The following is a 25,291-nucleotide window of genomic DNA, read 5'->3' on the forward strand; positions in this document are numbered from 1 at the left end:
CTTAAGTTGTAACTTAAGCTCTTTAACCATAGAAATATTTTTTTCTTACACAAAAAGATTGTTTTGTGTCATTGTATCTATTTAAACAATCTGATAAAAGAAAGTATGGTTGTGAAATCTTATAAAAGCAGATATTATTGCACAATAGAAGAATATTAGAAGTTTATTTTATTGATCTTTTCTAAATATTTCTCCTTCATCTCATATCTTTAAGAAAGTTGTTTTTATTTAAAGTATTTCTCTTCTTATTAAATTTTTATTAAAGCTTTTATCTCTTGCTATGCTACTCTCTTGTTTAAATTTTTCCTCCACTGTGGAAAGTATTCTTTACAGTAGTATCATTTTATGGAAATTATGTTAATTACCTAAAAATCCATAAGAAACCATATGAAACTTTGTCTGGAAAGTATAAGCAGCAACAACACTCAGTGGTTGCAGGATAACAAATGGCTGAAGCATTTGCTAAATGTCTCCAGGAGTTTTTAATGAAAGTAAAATATTTTTTATAAGTTCTTGTTTTTGTTGATACTAAAAACATAAAAGTGAATAATTTTAACATAAACAATGTAAATTAGTTTGTATATATACTTTTATTTTGTTTGATTTAAAACTTTTTTTTTTCATGCTTTACAAAACTTTGTTTTCAGATAACCTGCAACCCACAATAAAGTTAGATGGCACATTGTGTTTTATAGCAAAATTTAACGTTAAACCATGATTATTTGTTCAACATGATTTTAGGCCAAATAAGTCAGTTTCAGGAAAGTATAAAGAATATCAACCTAAGAATAATGATTCTTTGTTAAAATATAACAAATTAAATACTAAAGCATTTGTTCAGAAAATGTAATATGAATTTGCAAAAATAGAATAAAATTTATGAATTCATGTGAATATAGTTACTATGTAATATTCAGTGCATTATATGATATATTTTTATATACTTATGATATTTTAATATTTTTCCTTTAAGTAGGTTTTTTTTTGTTTAGAAATGCCAGTAAGTAGCATCTGGTGGACAGACAATAAGCACTTAGTTGGTTGAGTGTCTGTTAGCCTATCTGTGAAGACTCATATATGACATTTTGTTGCAGTTGACTTAACTTGTGGCTGTCTTTAATGCTTGAATAAAAAAGTTGGAGATGAATAATAAGTTGCTCAAATTTAATGTTTAAAAGATTATTTAGGAAAAACATTTGAACTAATAGGCACAAAGGTAAATGGAAACCTTACAAATTAATTTACATGTTGGCCTGTAATGCTTAATCAAAAGAGAAAATATCTCTTCAGTTTTATTTTTTTAAAAAAGATTTGTTCTTCTTTTTTCATTTTAATGAAAGATTAATCTTATTTAGTTGTGAAAAAAACAACATCAAAAAATATAAAATTGAAGAGATATTTTAAAGTCCTACCGAATTTTTATTGTTACTATTTAATGTTATTTTCTGTATCATATTCTAATTTTTACTAGAAGTATCATTATCATCATTTTATTGGCTTCCTAACAGAAAAATGGGATTTCTTATTTTTCTATAGATTTTTTTTTTGTTCAATAAAGGTGAGCTGTCTTTGAAAAACTGTCCTCGGATGCTGTTGAGCAGAGAAGTACTTCAAATCTGATTTGATCAATAAAAAGATGGATGTGTTGAAGGCATAGTATGGCATGGACCTAATGGAGTATTATGTCTAAAGTAAGGATAATATCTGCTGGGATTTTTTATTTTTACAGTTGGATTCAGAAGAAACAAATATTTTTCTCTAAATTTTTCTTTGCTCTACAGGACAGAAAGTTTAAGGGCAGACCTTTTTTTTTATATTTTATCATCAAATTATCATAAAACTATGATTGAAATTTCAGCAATTATAGGTTAATGTGACATATCTAAAAAATAAAAAAAATATAGTTTTTATTGAAAAGCAGTATATAATTGTTGATTTTGCAATCAACTTAGTTTTTTTTTTTTTTTTTTTTTTGGATTAAACTAAAACTTGAGATTTTTATTACTTAAATACAAATGGAAAATTAAAAGAAATTACTTGTCCAGTGAAAAAATTGATATTAGGTGCTCCAGAGAGTAATATTTCAATTTGTCAAATTTTAAATGAATTAAATATCTCAATTTTAAATAAATATTATGAAGCGGAAAGTATTAAGAACAAACTACAATTAAGAAGGCCAAGAATAACAAGTGAAAGAAAAAATAGATTGTTGGTGAAATTATGTTGTGATAATTTAAGGAAAAATGCTGTTAAACTGAATATAAAAATGGCAAGGAATTATAATGTGAAGTGTTCTGTTTACAGTAACAAAAGAACAACTTTGGCAAGCAAAATTGTTTAGCTGATGACCAGCAAAAACTAGAACAGTTATTGACAGAAACTATTGGTTTCAGTCAATAACTGTATAACAAATCCAAGTTTTTGAGAATCTATGGTAAGAGATTTACAGGAAATTAACTAATTGAAAACCAACAAAAACAAATGAGTTATTCAAAATGATTCAAGAACAGCAAAAATTTCCATTCATATTACTCATCAAATTAGTAGGCTCAATGCATTGCCAATGCCAAGCAGTGATTAATTCTAAGGGTTACCCTACAAAGTACTGATATAACAGCATCATTTTAAACACTTTTCCTAAACCTTTTTTCCACAATTTAATAAAAATATGTAATACTATCATGTATCCTTATTAATTGTTATTTTAGGGAAAACATAAAAAAAAATTTTTTTTAGATATTTTTTAAGCTATAGTTCTGGAAAATTTGATAATTATCAAATGTTTTTATTATAATTTCAAACAAATATGATTTTTTAATAATTCAGTTTTTTTTTCTAATCATTACAATTACACTGGTTGACATAAACATTTTTGGTATAAAGTGTTTCAATGGATTTTAGAGTTAATTTTTGAATCCTGATTTTAAATCTACTATCCATCATGCCTTTCACATCAGGTTTTTGAGAAACAAAATATTGCATTTTTTCAAAAGCAGCAAATTTTTCTGAAGAAGATTTATATTATCAATGTAAATAAAAACAGTGCATCTATTTTTTCCAATTTTTACTTTATGAAATTGAAATAATTTTGCATTCCCAATAAGACTTATTTATCCATCATAGAAATATCAAAAAATAATATAAGAATGTTGCATAATGGATTTACGATTAACCAACCATTCAAAGTTGCTCTTTTTGCAGAGATATCTAATTTCAACTTCTTATGACAAACTCTTTGCAAACAAACTCCCATGCATGATGAACTATTAACAGTTTTACACACAATATCCTTTTTTGAAGTGAAAATCTTGATAATAGTGCAATATAAAGATAAAAGATTAACAGCAGTCAGTCTAAAGATAAAAAGGTTCACAGCAGTTAAGAAATATGAAACACTATGTTAAAACTAGCTGAATGAGATAAACAGAGCTTTTTCAGTTATTTGTATGATAAAACCTTTGAAAAATTTGCCTTTTTTAACCTATTGCTCATATACAGCCCCATTATCCTTACATACAACATTTTATTTGTTATACCAGGCTGTGAATGCATATTGGAAAGCAAGAATTAAGTTTGAAGATAACAAGCTATGTGCAAAAAAATCATTCTCTTTGGTCATATTACATCTGAATAAATCTTTATATTTTCAATTATCTTTGATGTATGGTTTTTGAGACTTCTCTCTTTAAGGTTCAGCAGTAATCTACCATCATTTTTAAATCACATTTGTTTATTGTAATGTTTATATTACATTATTATTTTGATGAAAACCTTACTATTTGCTAAAACCACCCAAGTTATTTGGAAAGGTACTCAGGTTTTACAGAATTTGCGAGCAGTTTGGTTTTTATTTTTATCTCCTAGTGCTACTTTAAAGTAGGCCATACACATTATCTCCAAATAAGTTATTAATGCTGTGGCTTTGAACCAGTAAGTGAAAATGCCATAGATACAAAAAGGTATCTGGCTTGTTTCTGTATTTCGTTATTTTGGATATTATAGATGTGTTATGAAAAAATAATTAATTACTGAAGAATATGAAAAAGTATGTAAATATGGGTAGATATATATACATATACATCATTGGCCATAAATTAAAGCTCACTTTTTTTTTTTATAAAACATTAATTCAAAATAAAGTGAATTGAAAACAAAACTTATTTTTTATATTTTATTTTTTAATATTATAAGTAAAATCTATATACGTTATGGAAATCAAAAAAATAAATTTAAACATAATGGTCTTGATACCAAAAAATGAAAAATAATGAAACATGTTATATCATTTTGAAAAAAAGTTTGGACAAAAGTTAAGGTTATATTTCAAATAATATATAAGAACAACAATTTACAAATGGAAAACCATAAAAAAAAGCATTCTAATATTTTGTAGAACCTCTTTTATTTAATATTTTGTAGAACCAGGATCATAAATTTTCTATACAATTTTAGTCAGGGCTGTTAGCAGGCCAAGATATTATTGATATTTGGTTGTCAACAAACCATTTTTTGCATATTTTTGCTGTATGGCATGGTGCACCATCTTGTTGATATATGATATTACTGTTTTCTTCTTTAAATATATCAATTGAGGGAAAGGCAATTATCTAAAATTTCAATATATCTATCAGCATTAAGTCTACCTTCAAATAATTGATAGCATCCAAGTCCTGCATAATTCATGCAGCCCCAAATGCCTATACTCCCACTACCTTGCTTAGTTTGTTTTAATGTACAATTTGAATAAAATCTCTCTTTAGGTGATCGCCTTAGCATAACACAGCATTTTCGTATATCTACCTCAACATTTATTTCGTCAGAGAATATAACATTTGCCACTTGCAATCAGGCCAATTTTTATGTTGATTGCACAATGCAATCCTTGCTTTTTGCTTTTCTTTTGAAAGTCTTGGCTTCTTGCATGCAGATTGCCACATACAATTATTTCTATGAAGAATTCTTCTAACAGTTCTTGAGCTCACTTTTATTCCAGATGTATTTTTTAATTTATGGCAGAGAGCGCTTGACGATAATTTTCTGTCATGTTTCATTAAATGAATTAATAAACGTTCATCTCTTTGTGTTTTTACAGCTGGCCGACCAGATCGTTGTTGATCCTTAATTTCACCTGTTTCAGTAAAACGTTTTAAGATACGTGCAACAATTGAATATGCAATATTTAACTTATTTGCTATTTGGCGATGAGATAGTCCTTGGTTTCAAAGAAAAATTAATTCGTAATGTGTTTTTTCAGAGATTCTTGACTGTGATTTTGGAGTTTCATGCTGTATTTCTTTGCTCATTTTGTAACTTTTTTATTATTTAATTTATTCGTGTTTTTATTAGTACTATTTAAAACAAAAAAATATCAGAAATAATAAATGTAGATGATAATAAAATCAAAATTATTGAAAAAAATCATGAATATCATACTTGAATTTTAAAAATAAAGCAGTGAGCCTTAACTTTTGACTGATACTAATAAAATATTGAAAAAGTATAATAGTTTTTAAAATAATTTCAATCTAACAGGATTTAAAAAAAAAAAAAAAAAAATAGTGAGCTCTAATTTATAGCTAATGATGTAGATAAATATACAATGTTATACTCTTTGTCATACAAAAACAATAATACTATAACAGCAGTTTTTAAATATGATTTGATAATAAAACAGTGTAGTGCATAAGATCTTCTTAAGGTCTTGGCTAGATTTAAATTGTAAATATCTTATTTTAAAGTATTTTTACATTTCTTTCTTTCTCTTTCTAGATACATTGTCATCATTTAGGTTTGTCTTGGCTAGTTATATTTTCAAGTAAAAGTGTACATGCTAATTACAAAGGGTTTACAAGTGGAGATAATATATTAACAATGGGTTTACAAGTGGAGATAATTTTATTAACAAACAAAATTGTTCAGTACTCAGGACAAATATTTGTGAAGCTTTAAAATGCATTTATTAAAGAAATGTTCTTTTGATATTCATCTTTGAATTTCTTGCAATAATTTGTTGCTTTGTTGTCTAAATTGTTGTTTTATGTCTGCAATATTGTTTCTTGAGTAATAGTAATAATTAGTTATGAGTTTATACTGATATTGGCTTAAGTTATTTCAAAGAAGAAATAAAAATATTTTTTTACTAATCTATATAATGGTGGAAAACCAAATCAAAAATTGGATGCTAGGAGTTCATGAGCAGTCATTTAATTCTCAAAATGTAATTTTGTACAAAGATTACCCTGGGTTAGAGATTGGTGATGTTCTGGAGATTTACCATGCTGATGGAGAGTTCAGTCGATTATTGGTTGATGTAAATCAATTGCCTCTTTCACCACAGCAAAAAGGTATTTTACTTATGTATTTTTCTTTTTTGTTTACTGATCTATTTTCTCAGTTTAAATATTTTCTATTAATGACAAAGTGTATTTTTAGAGTTAAAGCAGCTAAAGTTGTTATATTGAAGTTAATGTTAGGAGGGACCCTAAATATCATGTCTTTACAGAAGTACTCTGCTACAGCTTGTATCTGTTTCATTTAGTAAAACTACCCACTCCTGTGGCTAAATAACACCAGTGTGGTTAAGTTAGTTATGGAGCATTTGTTTCAGATTTTTCAGGGATAATAGGTTAATCATGTCTGCTGTTTACAATTATTAGAGAGGAATTATTGTTTAGTATCCTGTAATTTTAAAATAAATTTGTGAAGTGATTGTTGTATATACATAGTAAAACCATATGCAAAACCATTGCTTTCTCAAGTGTAAGTTTTTTGACTTAGTTTAAGATGATCCATTTGTCAACATAAGTTTTTTTTTTTTTTATATATTTTAAAAGATAAGTTATTTTTGATATTAAATAACCTATTTACAGAGTTTGAAAATAAAAAGAATTTTGATTACTATTTGTATTTATTGATAATTAGAATAATGAATCAAGTGCCCTAATGCATTTTAAGTGTTACACAGAAAAGAACAGCTATGCAAGAACCACTTAAATAGGAATACACCAAGGAACAACCACAATCCCTTACAGCCCTGTTCTAAAACAACATAGTCAATACCCTTGTCTTTACCACTGTAAATACTATAGCCATTATAACCACTACAACCATTGAATTGAAATCTCAAAGTTAAGTTTATTTTAAATACACAAACAAAAAAAGGCAAACATCTCTTACCTTTAGTTTGAAATAATATGTTATTTTTTTTATGTCTAAAAATAAGGTAATAGAAGGAACAAAATAAATTAAAAAGGTAATAGCAATGAGGTTATTGTAATTAGTAATAAAGGATATATAATGTTATGATTTATATTATAAATTATATATTATGTTACTTATTACATATTAAAGTTTTTAATGAAAAAGGGTTTTGATATCAACTTATAGCTTTTTATTCAAAAAACTGTAAATTAAATTGGGAAGTATATGTCAAACTAGATTAAATTGAGAATTATATATCATAGTAAATGAAATAGGGAATTATATAGGTTTTACCTATAAACTTGTTTTTAAATTAACAAAACTTTAAAAAAGTATTTTTAAATATTTGTAATCACATTTTCTAAAATTTGTTGAGGGAAAAAAGGCCTGGGAAAAAATAATTACTTAATAAAGATTTTATGTGAAGTTGATGAGCAAACAAAAAGGTTCCATGTTAGTTTAATCTTAAATACCTTATATACCAAGGTATTAAGCCATTTTGAAGGAGTAAACAAATTGGTCCTAATTTCTATACCAAGATAAGCTATATTATTTATACACTGGATTGACTTATATATCTGTATATTTGGTAATTAAATTATTTTTGACATAAAAGGAACATTTAAGAAAACCTAACATATGCGAGAGAAAATATTTTGTCATTGTATAAAAGTCTACACTTTTTTAGACCTTATAAAAATGGATCATAAGAGTATGCAAGAAAGTATTGTGTGCTAATATGATTAATGACCCCCATCTCTTTAAATAAAAACACTAAATGGAATACCCAAAACTGTATTGTCTGTAAATTTTGTCTCTAAAAACTTGAATCATTTTAAAAATTAATTTAGGATCAATTGGTATATCAGTAATAAAATCACTTGCAACTGCATTTGAACTACGTCAGTACCAGGATGTTTGTGTAAACAAAGTGAAAAAGAGTGAAGTTACTCTAGATATGGTTGAGTTGATTTTCAAAGACCACTTTGTTACAAGAAGTGACTGCTGGCGTTTACATCAATCTTTGATAGGGTCATGCGTATATTTTTGCAATAAAGTTTCTTTTATCAATATGAGAGTACATGCAAATGAATTTTTTATGCAAGGAAATCTTGTTGCATGTGGTGTTATTGGTGAGTCAACCAAGGTGTGTTACTATTAATCTTTTTTTTTAAAAAAAGGTTTTGTGTATTTTTTACATAAATTTTGTTTTCATAGCTATGTGAAAACAAAGATTATATAAAAAAAGTGTATTTTTATTATGGTTAAAGATTCAATAATTCTAAATAATTTTAATTACCTAATAACCATTACAATTTTAAAATATAGTTTTAGTTAATGGAGTGAATAGGCACTACCAATAGGTATAGTCTCAGTATTTTAGAAATGTCTGAAAAAATGTCTTTGCTACTTTGATCTTGGAGGAAACTTAGTAACTCTGAGAAGTAACACAAAAGTAGTTTGAAAGTGGATTCAAAAACAGACAGAGTTATAAAATTTGAGTTTAAATTTTATTACTTTAACACTGAGCAAATTATTTACATTGGATCATAGTTGTTAGTTAACAGTATTCTTGTTAGTTTCTTCTATGTAGTTTTAAATTCATAGTTTAGAGCAGATTGCAAAGGTGCCAGGATATTATTAGTGAGTGCATGAGTGAAAGTTGAGTATCATTTTCAATACCAACTCATTAAATTTTAATTTGGCCTTTTTTACTAAAAGATTGTGTATCGCTCTCAAAGTGCTATGTTTCATATCATGATACAAATGAGTGCAGAGATGTGGACATTTGATTACCATGGTGACCTTTATTTTGAAAAAGCTATTATGGGATTTCTTCAAGATCTTTTTAACAAATGGAAAGATAAGGATATGAACTGCTACCACCAAGTTGTACTAGTTTTGTTTTCTAGAACATACTTTGAAACAAATGTTATCGGTATGTATTGGTTTATGAAGTTTCTAATTTTGTATATTTTGAAAACTTCATATTTCATGAGCTTTTATTAAGCATTTCTATTTGATCTATAAGTTATTAAGTTTTCTTTTAGATGACTTTCCAAAAGAAAAACACAATGAATTTATGTACAGTGCAGATGGGAGACTTTACAAAGATTTCTACAAAATAATCCTTCAGTCAGAAAAGCAAGATAATTTACAGAATGTAATACTAGATTTGAAAAAATCATTTCATGGATATTTGCATTATGTTGATTGTCAACAACAATTAATAAATTGCAAAGGAGAGAAGTTACCTAAAGGATTAGGATATAACTCATACGCTGCAGAAGGAAATTTGCTTGAAGCAATAAATTTATCACTTAATGGTTAGTTTTGCATGTGATTTTCTTTATGAATTTCTAAAATTAATTTTATTCATAAACATTTTTTTTGACCATTTTTTAGTCTTTGAAAAGCAGTATATTGATCGGAACTTAGAAGAGACTAATTGTACAACTTTAATAATTACACCAAGTACTGGGGTGTTTGAAGTTGCAGAAAATCTTGCGACTATCACAAAAAAGAGACTCATTGAAAATGGTCACTGGATGTTTTTCTTTCTCTTTTTATTTGGTTTTCATTAAATTTCTTTAAATTCTTTTTAACTTAAACTGATCATTTATCGCAAGAGTTTATTTTAAAATTTATGAATGATTTATTTGTTGCATATCTTTAAGCTGTCGGTGTTGATATGGTGTGTCTTGCTGAACAACCTCTACATTCTGTACCATTGTTAAAGTTTACATCATCGCATAAGTCTGAGGGTGGAAACAAATATACTATTCCACAATGGATAAATTTAAGTTACTACTCTAGGCATTGTAAGTCTTCTGTTTTTGTACCACGAATACAAGTTCCACAAGAACAGAAGAAGCCATCAGAAGAAATAGGTACTAAGACAAAAAAGTTATTTTTTATTTTCTTACTTTTATAAAAATTTTATTTTCTATCTTTATAAACTATCTATATTTGCCTTTGTGTCAAAATAAATGGTAAAATTTAGTGCTTCCAATACCAGCATCCCAATCATTTTTTACTATTGTATGTAATGACCTTAGCACCAATAATACAGTATCTCAAAAGTGTATATAAGTTCCATAGAATTTATGAAGAAATTTTTATCATGATTGTGTCTGTAAGAAAATTTTCAAAGCAATCTTAAAGCCAATGCAAAAAATCCATAAAAGATAAAAATAATTTTGTTAAAATTGCATAGGTAAATGTTACTTCAATTTTCCAACAGTTATAATAACAGTTATAACAGTTGTTCAAGGTTGTTAAAAGTAGAAATCAGCCATGGGAAATGTACTTTTGTTATTGTTGTATAAGGGAACCATAAAATCAGAAGCATGTTCAAACAGTGTTTAGTTAACCCCTTTAATAGTAAAAACTCAATGCTGGTTCCAGCGAGAAAAACAAGAAAAAACTCCTAGGATTGGAAGCACTAATAATATTTATTAGTGGTCCTTTAAATATTTTTTTTAAAACTTGTTTCCTTAAGCTTTACAGAGACCAGCTTCTCCCAATTGTGATGTAGTAGATCTTGAATTTGACAGACTGGTTTTTAACTACTCAAAGAATCATTCTGCAAAAAATCTAAACTATCATTCACAGAAAATCTCTCCACCAATAAACTCTACTCGCCGTCAAAGCAATTTTACAGCTTTTAATAGCATTCAATCATCACCTGAGATCATCCCTGTCAAAACCCAGAGTCAAACTTATATAAAAAAGCTTTCTTTACAAGAATCTGGACCAATTCATTTTTTATTGAGAAGTGTTAGTGAGGATATCAGCAGAAAAGAAGAAAAAAACAGGTCATTTAATGGTAATACAGTTCTTTACTATTTTACATATTACTTATTGTTTCCAGCAACTAATTTTATAATTCATCTTGTATACTGCTTTGTATGTCAAGGTCATGTTTTAATATCATCTGCATTTTTTGATGTTGTAGACATCTGAATCCATCATCTCATGTTAAATATGTAAATGACAGTAGTGTGTAAAAGTTTAGGAACCAAATTTTTTTCAGTTTTTAAAACATAACTTTTTTTTTTTTTTTGCTTACTTTTTTAAATCAGAGGAAATTTTTAAATTTTTTTATTTTAAATTTTTAAATTTTTAAATTATTAATTCAATTCAAAAAACAAACAAAAACTTTATCAAATTGAAAAAATAATTACCAAATACACCAACTAGTTAAAATTTAATTTATTTTTGAAAAGGTTTCCATGCAAAAGTTTAGGAACAGTTTCATACCTGTTTATTAAATCAAGTTTGTAAACAAATGCATAATTAAAAACCAAAATATTTGTGAAATTTAACAATTCAATTATTTTGTGATGTTTCAAAAGCATGGAAAAAGCTATGGAAGTTTCAAATGAAATGAAAAAATTATAAAAGTTGTGGAAAAAATACATCTTACAGAAAGATTTCTGAACTTTACAATATATCAAAACCAGGAACAAGTCACATCAAGAGATTTAGTGCAAAACTATTGAAAACAACCATCATACGGAAGACACAAATAAAGATACAACTGAAAAGGAAGATAGAGTATTGGTAAGGTATTCCAAAAATACTCCTTGCAAAACTTTGATCAAATTGCATCAGTTTCTTGACATTATTAACTAAATGTTGATAATGTCAATACAAGAAAATGTTGATTATGTCAAAATAATCTGTATGACCACTGTCTAGTATCTGCAAGCAATTTGAAAGCCAGAATAAAGTTTTCAATAGGTCATACTAATAACCTATTGAAAACTTTATTCTGGCTTTCACAGTTAATGACTGCTCAAAAGTCCTTTTCTCTGACAAATCAAATTTTATGCAATTAGATACCCAATAGTCTCAATTCAAAATATTGGTTACATACCATTAAACATGGAAATTTTATGGTTTGGGGATGTTTTAGTTGTGACAATGTGGGTACCATTAATTGCATAGAAAGTGTTATGGACCAGAAAGTCTATTTAGACATGAAGAATATTATGCTGTCACATGCAAAGGATAAAACATTTTGCAAATGAATCTTACAAGATAATGATCTGAATCATTGTGTTGGATTTGTTAAGGATTATTTTAAATCACAAAAAATCAAAGTTCTTGAATGACCCATATCTCAATCCTATTGAGCATCTTTAGGAGTGTACCGACCAGCAATTAGTTGAAAGGAAACCAAACAAAAAAGACCATTTATTTGCTTTGATTGAAGAATGCAGTTATAACATTCCTCAGGATGCCCCATTAATTTAGTTAATTTAATGGATTGTCACTGTGATGTTGTTTTGAAGCCAAATAGATATGCTATCAAATACTTACTGTCTTATTTTAAAAAATATAAAATTTTATTGAAAAATTGATGTTTTAAAGATTTTTTACATAAATTTTTATAGAAGTTCTTTTTTTCAAACTTAAAAAAAAAGTTAAATTTTACTACTGTAATAATATGTAATTTATGTGGTTTGTATTATAAATTGAATTAATAAATTGAATTAATGTAATAAACATTTGGTAAAAGTTTCAGCTGACTTGAGAAAGCTTGTGAAAAGTTATACTTTAAAAACTGAAAAAAATGTGTATTGTAGAAAAAAGAAATTACAAAGCAGAATCTATTTAGATCTAAAGTTCACAATGGGTAATAAGAAAGAGACTCCATTTGATTATTCTCACACACCTCATGAAGGTTCTCCTGTTTCAAAACAAGGAAGCATCAATCCATTTAAGCCACATCATGTGGCTAATGTTGTAACTTTGTTCAAATATCGGTGGTTACATGCTTTCCCTTTAAACCTTAAAGGCCGTGAACATCACCTTAAAGTATCAACAGGCAACATGGATTTAGAGAGAAAGGTGTGATTGATTTCAAACTTTTATGCTTTTTTTTTTATAGCTATTTGACTTTTGCACTTGATGTTTGCTATCTGATATATTTATAAGAACCTGTAGTTTTAAGGCAAAAAAGTTAACTTTTATAAAATACTGAAGCTAAGATAGGCATTGTTCATATATATTATGTTAGCTCTGTAATGTGGAGCTATTTGGAGTAAATTTCTAACTGGTTATCCACATGGAAAAGGTTTGTAGAATTAAGTTAAATATTGAGTCCTCTGCTATTTACATAAGTAGACTTTTAAAATATAAAACATAAGAAATTTTAAACAATACAATTACAAGTCTTAAATACTAACCTAATAATAATACAAGCCTTAAAACTATAATTTTATGTTAATTGATTTTGAGATTTTTAAAGAATTGTTACAATTTTAAAGCTGGAAGATTTGTAATTTTTTTTTAACAATTTTTTTATTTTAGGTCTCTAATCCTGCACTTGACGAAGTTCCTCCATTAAAGCAAGATAATTTTGATTCCCAAAATCCACTGGACAATTGTGACTATTCTCGCAGTAGTTTTGCTAGTAGTGCTTCAAGTGAGGATGTAACTCATAATGAGAAAATTAACATCATTGAAAAATGTTCTAATTCTTCTAAAAAAGGTGACAAATTTGCAAATTTTCTATAACTTATATTATATGAGTGCATGTCATACAATCCATTATGAAGAAAATGGCAAATAGTTAAGGCCTCTGGTTTAAGATAAAATATGATCTCAGACTTTTAAAAAGTTGAGTATTTTTTTTAACACTGAAGTATGGTACTGAAGTATGGTAAGCTTGTAACAATTCTAAGCTTTATTGAGATTTTTTCTTTTTTCATTAGCGTTTCTTTGTCTATGAGTTATCAGGAAGTTGTCTCTTATATGACTTTCTTAGTTGAGTTAATCACCAGCTTAACATTGTTTGTTTCATTACATATAAGCAACAAAATACTCAGTAATATCTTCACATTTACTGTGCATATCATTTTAAACTTGCACACTTCTTACTGCTAATTAAGCACACTTCTCACTGTTAGTCAGTGGTTGATTACTTTTTCTCACTGTTGGTTGGTAGTTTTTAATTGCTGGCGAGTAGTTTCTTATTGATGGCAAGTAATTTCTCATTAATGGTGAGATACTTTATGTTAGCAATCCAGAGACATCTAAGATGTTTATCAAAGTGAAGATAAATTAGTTTTAAAAGTAAATCTTCATAATAGTTAAAAATATAGTTTAATTATGTGCTCTTTTTAATCTGGCAGGGAAAGTGTAAAGCAGTAAATTTTATAGTTAAGTAAAGTGTGAAGTATTTTATACATGTTTTTTTCTTAAAAGGTAGAAATTAAATTAAAAAAATTTAGTTTTTAAAGTCAATTTCTGCTTTTATTTTTTTATTAAAATTACACTCTATCACTAGACATAAATTTATTAAAATTAAACTCTATCACTAGACATAAATTATATCACTAGACATAAATTATATCGCTAAACATAAATTATATCACTAGATATAAATTTCAAAATATCTGATGATTGGGCATTTACGATATCAACTGGAGTTGATTGGAAATCATTATGTATGCCTGCAGTTCTTCCATTAACCATTGACTTCTTTCCAGATGAAAATGACTTAGAGAAACAGTATTTTGAGTATCATTATACCCTGGTGATAGAAGAGGATAATGATGAGGTAACTCATGATAGGTATGAATTTATGGCTTTTTTTTTTAAGTATTAATTATGGCCTAAAAAAAGCATATGGGGTATTTGCTCTTAAGTTAGTATTTATGCTATAAATATTTGAAGGTTATTACAATTTGCTATAAATACTTGATGGTTATTACATTATTTGTATATAATTGTTATAAAGAACATTTTCTCTTAACTAAGGATATTTATTGGTTGTCTTTTTCTGTTAAAATTTTTAAGTTAAAATTTTTATTAAAATATTGAAATTTTTTTTCTTTTACATGTGTTTAAATCCCAGTGATAAGGAAAAAGTAACAAAAACAGCAAAGTTAAGTGTAAAAACAACTGCTTTGTTTTGAACTGTTTTTAAAATTTTAAACTGCTAAAGAAAATAATTTATTTCCTTAGATCTCTTACATAAATTTAAAATATTCTAATCATCATAAGAACTATAGGACCTATAATAGATTTTCGGCCTTGATCCTGGCTCTAACCTCTTTACAGAACAGCATAATTGGCTTTACTTTATGGTAGATAAAAAGTCTTTTAACAATGTCAATGATGAGGTGTCTTTTATATCTAATGCCCTAGACTTGGAATTTAGCTCTTTTCAATCACATTTCAAGTTGTGTGCTCACTCATGGACATCTCTTGACCATCTACCTTATAGAACAGTTGTATTGTGTCTTCACCTTATTTATTTTTACCCTTCCAGCCTTTCTTTCAATACAGGGTGCAGCAGCGATTTGCAAACTAATTTTTAGTTAGGTTTTGTGATGTAAATAGAATACTTCCGCAATTTTTTTTTGTTAGTTAATGTTCAATGGCTGTCTTAGATTTTAATAAAATTGTGAATAAAAAACATTTCAGTTAAAAGTTTTACAATGGAAGCTAAAAGAATTGAAGTTTTAAATTTGGTTCATGAAGGTTTGCCTGCACGTGAAGTGATTCGTGTTTCTGGAGTGTCTAAAACTACATTTTACAAAATGAAAAAACATGACATTGTTGAGAGAACAAAAATGTCCCCTCTAGTGAACAAAAGTTGATAAAGAGTTCTTTGAAAAGCTTAAAAAGCATCTTGAAAAGAATCCTACTGTATCCATCAGAAAGACAGCAAAACTGTTCAATGTTGATGAGAGAACAGTTAGAAGAACACTAAAAACATTTAGAAAAGTCAGTGTAGCCTGACCTTCATGTCAATTTTTGACAGAAAAGCTAAAAAATTTACAATTGGAGTGATCAAAGAAGCTTCTGAATCAGCTAAAAAGCCATGCTTCGTCAACAGTTAAAGTTTTCTCAGATGAAAAACTTTTTAGTGTTGACTATGTGATAAATAGGCAAAATGACAGATTCATTGTGTAGAAGGGTGAAAAAGCACCACCTGTGTGTCACACCAAGCACCCTCAGTCCATTATGATGCTAGGAATCATTGCTTCTAATGGAGAGAAATGCCCACCAATCTACATCAAAGAGAAAGAAGAAGTTACCTCTGATGTGTATATTAGCTTACTAAAATGTTATGTGGTGCCATGGCTGAAGAAGACATTCTCAGAAAACAATTACATCTTTCAACATGACAATCAACAAGACATGGGTCCAGAAAGACTCAACAATATCTTCAGGACAATATGGCTAATTTTTGCCCCAAACATTTTTAGCCACCATCCAGCCCTGACCTGAATCCCCTTGACTAAAGTGTGTGGAGTGTAGATGAGAGTAAGGGTTGCAAAAGGGTCCACTCAAGTGTCAAGTCACTAAAGTCATCAATTACCTGTTTTTGTAACTCAATGTCAAGCACCTGCCAGTCCTTCCATCCTAGGCTTGAGACAGTGATTAAAAAAAAAGGAAACCTAATTGAATGTTAAGGTGGGAAAAGTATTTTTCTTCAACTTTTCTTCTATTAATATCCCATGGATATAAATTTTTAGTGCTTTAAAAATTCATTTTGAAAAATGTTCTAAAAAGTTTGCAAATTGCTGCTGAACCCTGTACAACTAAATTTCTTGAATACAATTACAATGTTGTAGATGGTCTTGTTAGCCGCATACAATTTTTCTATAATGACCTCAGATATAATATGTTAAAGGTGAAATTCAAATACAACTTTATTCTTGGTAGTCATGGTGAAAAACACAAATAATTTACCTTTTGTTTGCATGTGCACTATATATATCTAAGATAATGTTAAGATTAATGATGTCCATTCAAAAACTGTACAGATTTTTACATTTGCATGCTGTAAAATGATGTTTACCTTAAATAGTAGTTATTATTATAATACATTGTTAAAGATAGTTGAGTTTCTAATATATATTTATAAGCATATATACTTTGTAAAATTGTAAAACTTAATCATCTTGATTATAAATCATTATCAGTTAGAAATAGTTTATGCCTTTAATTTCAGTGAAAAAGTTGCAAAGTCAGTTGGCCGCTTTGATCGCAATGCAATGCCCCCAGAGAAAAAGTTCATGGAAATGATTTCACAGAGATTAACTCAGGTTATAATTACTTTTATGCTGAGTTTTGTTCATGATCATGTTTTATTTTAATGTTGGCATTAAATCATCTGTATTTTGCTGTCTATTATTTTATTTAAATTTGTTAATGCAGGGCTTCCAGTTTGTTACTAACCCTAATATTACAAGAATCCTAAAGCTTCCAGAAAATGCATGTCATCCTATTGTCTTTGATGCAAAAAAAGAATATGTGTTGAGTCTGGGTAGATCTTTTCACCTCTTAAAACTTACCAATTCTCAGGTGCAAGTTACTCGATATCTGTTGCGTGATTCAGAGGAGTTTAAAGCTATACCTTACAGGTAATGTTAATCAAAAAAGTTCTAGTAAATAACTTTTATTAGAATGTTAACTTAATATTTATCTAATTTCTTTAGGTACAACTTATGGCCCCCAAGCTATAACTTTGATCAGTATGCTTGTGAAAAATCAGAGTTTCAATTTAAGTCTTCTGATCGTTACAATTGGAATGGCTTAGATGAATACATATGTGAAACAGAAAAAGAGTGTACCCAATACATTGTGGATGGAGAGAAAGATATCCAACTTAGTGAAGTAAAAAAACACCTGTTTTTGATGGCTTTTATTAATTCATTAGGGATGAATTTTTTTTACTTCTAAACAGTTTTAATTTGGCTAACAAGCTAATTCCTTTTTAATAACCTATATTAGGGCATGTTGTACTTTCGTACACGCTTTCTGCTTCTTCCTGTTCGACAAGCCCCTTTATCAACTTCGATTCAAACTAATAACATAGTTATGCAGCAGGTTGAAGGCTTCATACGATTTCTTGAAGCATTGAATAAAATAAAAAGAGGTTCCTACAATAAAGAGTTATTTTATTGTCGAGTAAGTGCATGGATTTTTAACTACTAAGTATTTACTTCTTTTTTTAGTAATTTATAATGACTAAATTGTATTTCTATTTCTAATAATTTTTAAATTTAGTAAATTTTTATGTCAACAATTGTAATTGTTGACGCTTTGTACCAAAACTCAAGACAGAATGGCTTCCTTTTTTAGCGCCAAAAGCAAGTTCAAATTCCAGTAAGGAGAATGTCACATGATCATACTAAAGATTTAAAACAATTTTTCACCCCAGTGTCAATCGATCGAAAGGATAAACAAAAAGATTCTCCTAGTTTTATAGAGGATTGTAATTCCAAGGATGAGATCAAGTTAGAGATTTTTAACTTAAAAAAAATATTTTTACAATTAACATCATAGACCAATAATGAAAAAAATTCTTCAATAATTTTACCTAATTCGTGTGTGGTTTGATGCGCTGATTGTGAACGAAGTAAAAAAAAAAGAAAAAATTGAATTACCCTGCAATAATTTGTTGTTCAAAATGTGATAAAGATATTAATTCAAATGTTTTTAGTTTGACAATAAATTCTAATATTATAAGGTTGGAAATGAAGTCAATTGTTATTAGGTCAAAAAAAAAAATTGCATGAATGATTTTTTCAGTCTCTATAATACATAGGATTTAGGTGAATTGGTTTAAAATTTTTTTTTGTTAGCCTGTTTTTTTAATGTGAGATTTGTAAATAAATGCATTTCTTTGTATCTTTTTTAGCACTTCTTGCTCCCCTGCATTATCTCATGGAGATGCAGAAAATACACTTTCAATTAATTCTTCTTTGGCTGATATTAAAAAAGCTATGTTAAATCCAAGGTTTTATTCATTTTTAGCTAAGCAGTTTTTAGTTACTCCATCTTTTTCAGATTTATTTAACTTTGTTCTTATAATAATTATTTAGTTCTGGCCTATACTTTCTTTCAACAAAAGATAATCTCCGTAATAACACCTTCATATCAGCGGAAGCTGTAGCATGGATGATAAAGTCTGTGGCAGGCTGTAATACACAAAAACAAGCTGTTGCTCTTGGACAGGTGACCTTGAATTTTAAATGAGTATTAGTTTTTTGAATTTCTGCTATAAACACCAAATACTGAATGATTTCTTTGCAGGGTATAATGCAAGAGTAATGAATAAACATTAACTAATTTTAGATTTAAAAACCCATAATATTAAGTTAAACCTCCTTTAACCTCTTTTTGAGTTTAAAAATACTTAGATTACAGCGTGTTGTAGTTTTTTTCAGAGATGAATTCAAAGTGATTGTGATATTAAAATTGTAAAAATTAATGCCAGTATTTATCACATTGAAATGTGCAAACTGTTAATGAAGCAATCACTGTTGTATGTGCCTTTTTTATAGCTAAATAAAGTTCTCTAAAGTTCCTAAAAGTTCAAAATTAATAGGTTTATGAAAGTTTTAACATAAACGTTTGATGTTAATCAAACAAAAAATTCAAGTAAAGTGTTAATTTTAGTATAAACTCTTAGCATAAAGTCACACACCATTTAGCATAAACTCTTCATTTTAAATGTAGTCGTTCAAATGTATTCTTTGTTTAAATTGAATTGTTTAAAGAACAAATATACATATAACACCTGATGACTAAAAAATGAGACAACTTTAAAATTTTTATTATAGCCACAGTTAAATTGCTATCAAATTTAATTTTAAATAAATTTATAAACATTTATATGATATTTAAAAAAATATATTTATTGGTTTTCAATAACATCATTAAAAGCAATTCGAACAAGACGAACTGAAGTCATTGAGGCATAACGTTTTGCCACTTCCGGATCCATTTTGTTAAGACAATTCACAATACGCCGTTTGAGTTGAGGAATGCTTGTTGCTTGCCAATTATCCTCGTAGACTAAGCGTTTCAACTGACCCCAAAAGTCCTCAATCTGTCAAGCTTTTGGTACATTGGGTGGATTTTTTACCTTTAGTAGGTATTTGATGTTATTGGCATTGAGAAAAGAAACCACTTCATTTGCATAGTGCGAGCTTGCTAAATCTGGCCAGAACAAGTACTCTTCATTTTTATAATGTTCATCAATGAAGGGTATTAACCGCTTGCGGAGACATCTGATGTATGCTTGTTTGTTGATTGCCTGGCCACTTTCAAAAAACATTGGTTTTGAAGTCTTTTTGGGCGTTATAATCAAAGAGACTAGCACCTTTTTCTCGTACTTTTTCTTTCATTTGAATTTGACGTTGCTAGTTGTAGATGACACGTCGCTAGAATAGAGCCTATTGTTGCCAGCCAATGTTGTATTCGCATATGTAATATATTATTAGTCATCCAAGATAAAATCAAAATTCCTAAAATTGTGATATATATACCAACACAAAGGTTTGATTCGAGCTAGTTGGCTTTCGCTTCGATGTGGAATCTTTTTCTTCTTGTAATATCTAATATTCGTCTTGTTTTTAAGAATTTTAGATATATACGATTGGTCATAATCGAATCTTCAAGCTACTTGACGTTGTGAAACATTGTGATGATGATCAAATGCCTTTTTCAATTGGTCTATGTCCTTTTTGTCCATTTTATTCGCCTTTGGACCGCTTCCTTATTTTCGTTAATAGCTTAAATTATTGTCTACACGTTCTAGAGCATGATATATGGTCGCTTTTGATGCTCCTTCCTCTAGAAAGTGTTTTACTGTGAAGATTTTTGGCCTTTCCAAATGCGAATTTCTAAATTGGCAAATGCGTTTTCTTAGGTCTTCTTGCAAACTTGTTTTATACGGAGCCATTTTAATTAATACTTTAAAACTATAATATGATTTTAATATAGTATTTAATTCCCTATAAATACACTAACTTATTTCAATTGCATGATTATAAATAGCATACATAAATTGATTTAAGTTTTGTCTCATTTTTTAGTCATCAGGTGTTATTTGCTTTGTTTTAGCGTTTGTTAGAAGCAAAGCATATCCTACATGCTTCTGAAAGTTTGCGACAGAGTTTTGTTGATGGATTTTTTCTTTTCTTCATTACAGATGACAAGAAAGAAAGTAACTTTTTATCAAATTTTTCGTAAATCTAATAGTTTTTGTAAATCTAATATTTTTTGTAAATCTAGTATTTTTGGATTTTTACAATCCTTTTGAAGTCATTGTTACCAGTTGGTGTATTGTAGTTCATAAGTTATTAAAATTTATTATAATTCAATACTGTTTGATTATTTACTACCAATAATTAGCTACTACTAATAACAAGGTTTTTTCATTAACTTCAGGTGAACTCGATAGTATTTTTCCTAATTTCAAAAATATATTGAGTTTTTCTCCAGCTTGTCTAGTTTTAGGCTGATTATATTTATGTGCAATTTTGGTTCTTTTACATGTAATTCACTAATTCATGTGTAATAACACTAATCTTTTTGTTTTAGGCAGAATTTTTTTATTATCTTTTTTTAAGTACAGTTGACATTATTATATACTGCATCATGCAGTGGTCATGTAAAAATGATTCTGGTGATTTCTGCTACATTTGTGGTTCATCTACAGTTTCATCAAGTTAATCAGTGTATTATTTAATGAGATCTTAAAGTCATTGGGTTGTTAATGAGTATGCTAGGTGGATTTACAAACCATCACTGCTTACGCTGTCTTTTAGACAGTCATGTTGGTGAAAATCATTGTTTGGCTTGTAAGTGGCCTTTAAGAACAGTCTATGAACCCATATTAAATGGATTGATTATTGAGTGCAGCTTATATTTTACTTCATCTATACACATCAAATTCAGCTTGATTAAAAACTTTGTAAAAAGAATGACTAAAATCAGTTCAAAAGGCATTCAGTACCTGGGGTCAAGCAAAAATGCCAGTAAGATGGTACTTTTGACCCCAAGTAAAACAAATAATGTAAAATGATTTATTCAAGAAAACTCTCAATGGATTGGAAATGAAGGAGTTTAAGTGGATCTGTGAGAACTGTTTAGGTAACCACCAGGCTCCTGCATAAGTTAATGGTGGTTAGAGCTTACTTGCACATCACAAATTTGGTTATCATTCAAAATCCAATTCTTGTATTCCCTTTTAAGCTTTTTCACAAAAATCTGAGTAGAATTAACAATAAATATGGTGAAAGATTTTACTAAGACATCAGTTTGGTGGAAATTGCTATCAGGAGTTTTGAAGAGATTCTATGTTGACTGGCTAATATTCAATACCAAATGTGCAGTCAGAAATCCACTTCATTTGAACTATTAAAAATAAAGAGTTATTATTGTTTACAATTAAAAATACTTGCATATTGTATATATAAGAGTGCAATAAATTGTTCTCAATCTATGTTCTACCCACCTCTTCCTTCCTGTATTGCCAAAAATAGAATATTCAGCAATAAATTGCAAAACTTTTATTAACTTTACTATGCTTTCTATTTTGGTCTCAGTGAGGCATGGTATTGAAAAGTGGTGCAAATGTTCAATCTTACTCATCACTAGTGAACTGCAGATTCTTACAATATTCTTTTTGCACTTTAGTTTCTTTGCTTGCTTATTTGACTGTTTTAGACTTCATCTTTTCTATATAGGTGAAATGGAAAAACGTTTTTGGTTTGGTGGTGCTCGTAAAACAGAAGATGAACTTCTGACATCCTACAGTTTTAAATGGTTAGAAGTTTCTATAACGACAGATCAGTACAATATATACTATGCTCCTTACTTACGGGAGGATTCGAACATAGATGAACAAGTTACAAGTATGTATCAGGGTACAAGTATGTATCTTGATGTACAAGTATGTATCAGGGTACAAGTATGTATCTTGATGTAAAGTTTCTCTTTTATGTTTTAAATGAAAAAAATTGTAGCATCTATTTTTATTTGGTTTTTCAATATTTTTTAAAGAATTTTTGTTTTTTTTAATGTTTCCTTAAAAATAATTTGTTTTTAAATTTTATTATAAAAGAGATCTGGTTTGTGTACAAATTTCCCAGTTTATATATTTCAAGTGATAGTCTTGTTCCTTTTCTTTATATATCAATGCTTTTTTTCTTGATATATTTCACTTTTTCAACTTTTAATAAAGTTTACTTTTTTCAGAATCAGATCGTTTATACAAAACAATGGAGTATAACTTAGATGCAAATGAAAAGAGTTACCGATCTGAATGGTGTACAATTGATTATCATGGTAACTATCACCCGTATAATGTTGCCTATGCAATTGAACTCAATTGGATGGTTGCCACTGGTTGCATTATTGCTGACTTGGTTACTTTTTCTCTTCTTTCTTTTTTACTTTTGATTTGCATCTGAAAATATAAAGTTTTAACTTTAACAAGATTAAAGTTAAATCTTTTAATTTTAGAGATAAAAACTTACTGCTTTTTATTTAGTTTTAACTAAAATAAATTTCATTTGTTATTCAACAAACAATTTTTTGTTCTGACTTTAAAAGTATGACTCATTTTGTTTATAAAAATTCTTTAAAATACTTTTAGGTTCAGAAATTATCACATAAAGCCACCAGTTGTGGTGTGCATATTGTTCCTGCTCCAATGTGTGCTTTTCCCTCTAAAGCAAAGAAAGACAAACGTAATCCATTCCGACGATCAGCTTTTATAAGACTAAATGTGGACTGTTTACTTAAAGATGGTCAGAAAGAATTATTCGAAGGTAAAAAATATAAATGAATAAAAGTAGTTTTGAGAATCTAAATAATTTTAAATTCAAACATTTAAATTTGAGTGATAAAAATGTTTGATGAACTCGAGAAGTTTAGGCAAAAGTAAAATTCAACTGATATTTGATAAACAAGTCAGTTGCAGTTTACATGTGCTCATTATAATTTTTTAATCATAAAGACTTGTTCATTAAAATGTTAAGATCTCTTGGTTAACTAATGACAAATAAACTGTCGATTTAGGCACACACATTGTCACCATTTTGTCATCCATAAAAGCATAATATAGATTTCATAATATAAATTATGTAATATGGAGAAAAAAATTATTTGCTTTATATTTGTTCTTTTATTATTGGGATTGATTTTTTTTTACCCTTATATTTGGTTGCATTTATTATCCTTACATTTGGTCGCATTACAGAATATCCTGTTGAATCCAGATCCAAAAGGATGTTGATGTTTCAGCAAGCGATTCTAAGAAGGTGATTGTCTTTATTTTTATTTTTGAAAAATTACTGTTTTAACATTTTACAATTTTACCCATGAATTTAGATTTGACTTTTTACGAGATCTACCTAAGCCTGAAGCAACAAATACAAAACATGGATACCAATATATTCACTCTTCTGGAAGTATACTCATCAAAATTAACAATTTCATGATGACTCCTGACACCAAAGCCACTTCAGCTCCCAATTTAAAATCACCTTACCCAAAAAAAAGAAAAAGCAAAGATGACATTTTTGCTAAAGATAAACTCGAATTTGAGTCAATTGAACCGGAATCTAAAGAACATGGATTCTTTTGGGTTTATAATTATGCTCTTTCAAAGAAATGGCGTTCTACTTTTACAGGTAAATTTAATTTGTGTTCTATATCAAATGATTTGCTTAAATATTTTTACAACTGACTGAGCTCAAAGTTATTTTTGTATGTTCGGTGCAGTAATAAGATACTTCTAACCTTCTAATTTTTCTATTGGGTGTTAAAGTATGCATAATTTAAGTACCAAAAAAAATTATATTTTTAACAATACATTTTTGTTCTTGTTTTTTGCTGCTTACTGTCTTATTCAAATACATGTATGTTTTTTAACAGGCGACGTTGCTTCAGCTTTAAAATTTGCTGGAGATGTTTCTGATTTTTGCTTTAATAAAGATGATCAATTAGTTGAATTTTGGAATAACATTAAGACAAAAGTTTTCAATGAAGGCACAAGCAAGCAAGAGCATTCCAACTGTAAATGTGGCGCTCATACGCATTTGGCTGATCTATCGAGTTAATTACAAAACTTTATTTGCGTTTTATCCAAATGTGTATACAACAATATTATAACATTTAAAGTCCAATTCATTTTGATTTTTTCGCGACTAAATATTTTTTAAAATTTATGGTTTAGAATTTCGCATCATGACTTTTACTTAAAAGCTATGAGAACACTAGTTTAGAGCCGGATTTTCTTGTAGACCTACTAGGCAGCTATATA

General features: G+C 28.1%; 1 protein-coding gene and 1 pseudogene across 1 annotated transcript; both read left to right on the forward strand.

The window, feature by feature from the left end:
- The first annotated feature begins 299 nt into the window (after window positions 1-299).
- On the forward strand, window positions 300-1,695 carry LOC149883004 (RNA ligase 1-like; annotated as a pseudogene).
- Window positions 310-25,210, forward strand: LOC145181223 (GATOR1 complex protein DEPDC5-like). The gene is made up of 28 exons (XM_090099595.1): window positions 310-491; window positions 648-706; window positions 993-1,216; window positions 1,559-1,691; window positions 5,770-6,344; window positions 8,052-8,347; window positions 8,923-9,139; window positions 9,252-9,527; window positions 9,607-9,741; window positions 9,879-10,091; window positions 10,703-11,029; window positions 12,827-13,059; window positions 13,522-13,702; window positions 14,592-14,787; window positions 17,180-17,273; window positions 17,386-17,591; window positions 17,667-17,844; window positions 17,962-18,138; window positions 18,313-18,467; window positions 18,872-18,970; window positions 19,056-19,188; window positions 21,082-21,184; window positions 22,710-22,895; window positions 23,221-23,390; window positions 23,621-23,795; window positions 24,227-24,287; window positions 24,358-24,659; window positions 24,904-25,210. The coding sequence occupies exons 5-28, from the start codon at window positions 6,152-6,154 to the stop codon at window positions 25,086-25,088; spliced, it is 4,491 nt and encodes a 1,496-aa protein (XP_089955721.1). The 5' UTR covers window positions 310-491; window positions 648-706; window positions 993-1,216; window positions 1,559-1,691; window positions 5,770-6,151; the 3' UTR covers window positions 25,089-25,210.
- Window positions 25,211-25,291: the final 81 nt, after the last annotated feature.

This window comes from Hydra viridissima, unplaced genomic scaffold (genome assembly GCF_058129835.1).
Source record: "Hydra viridissima isolate aposymbiotic clone 2 unplaced genomic scaffold, HvirCarnegie_v1 scaffold_10, whole genome shotgun sequence".
NCBI lineage: Eukaryota > Metazoa > Cnidaria > Hydrozoa > Anthoathecata > Hydridae > Hydra > Hydra viridissima.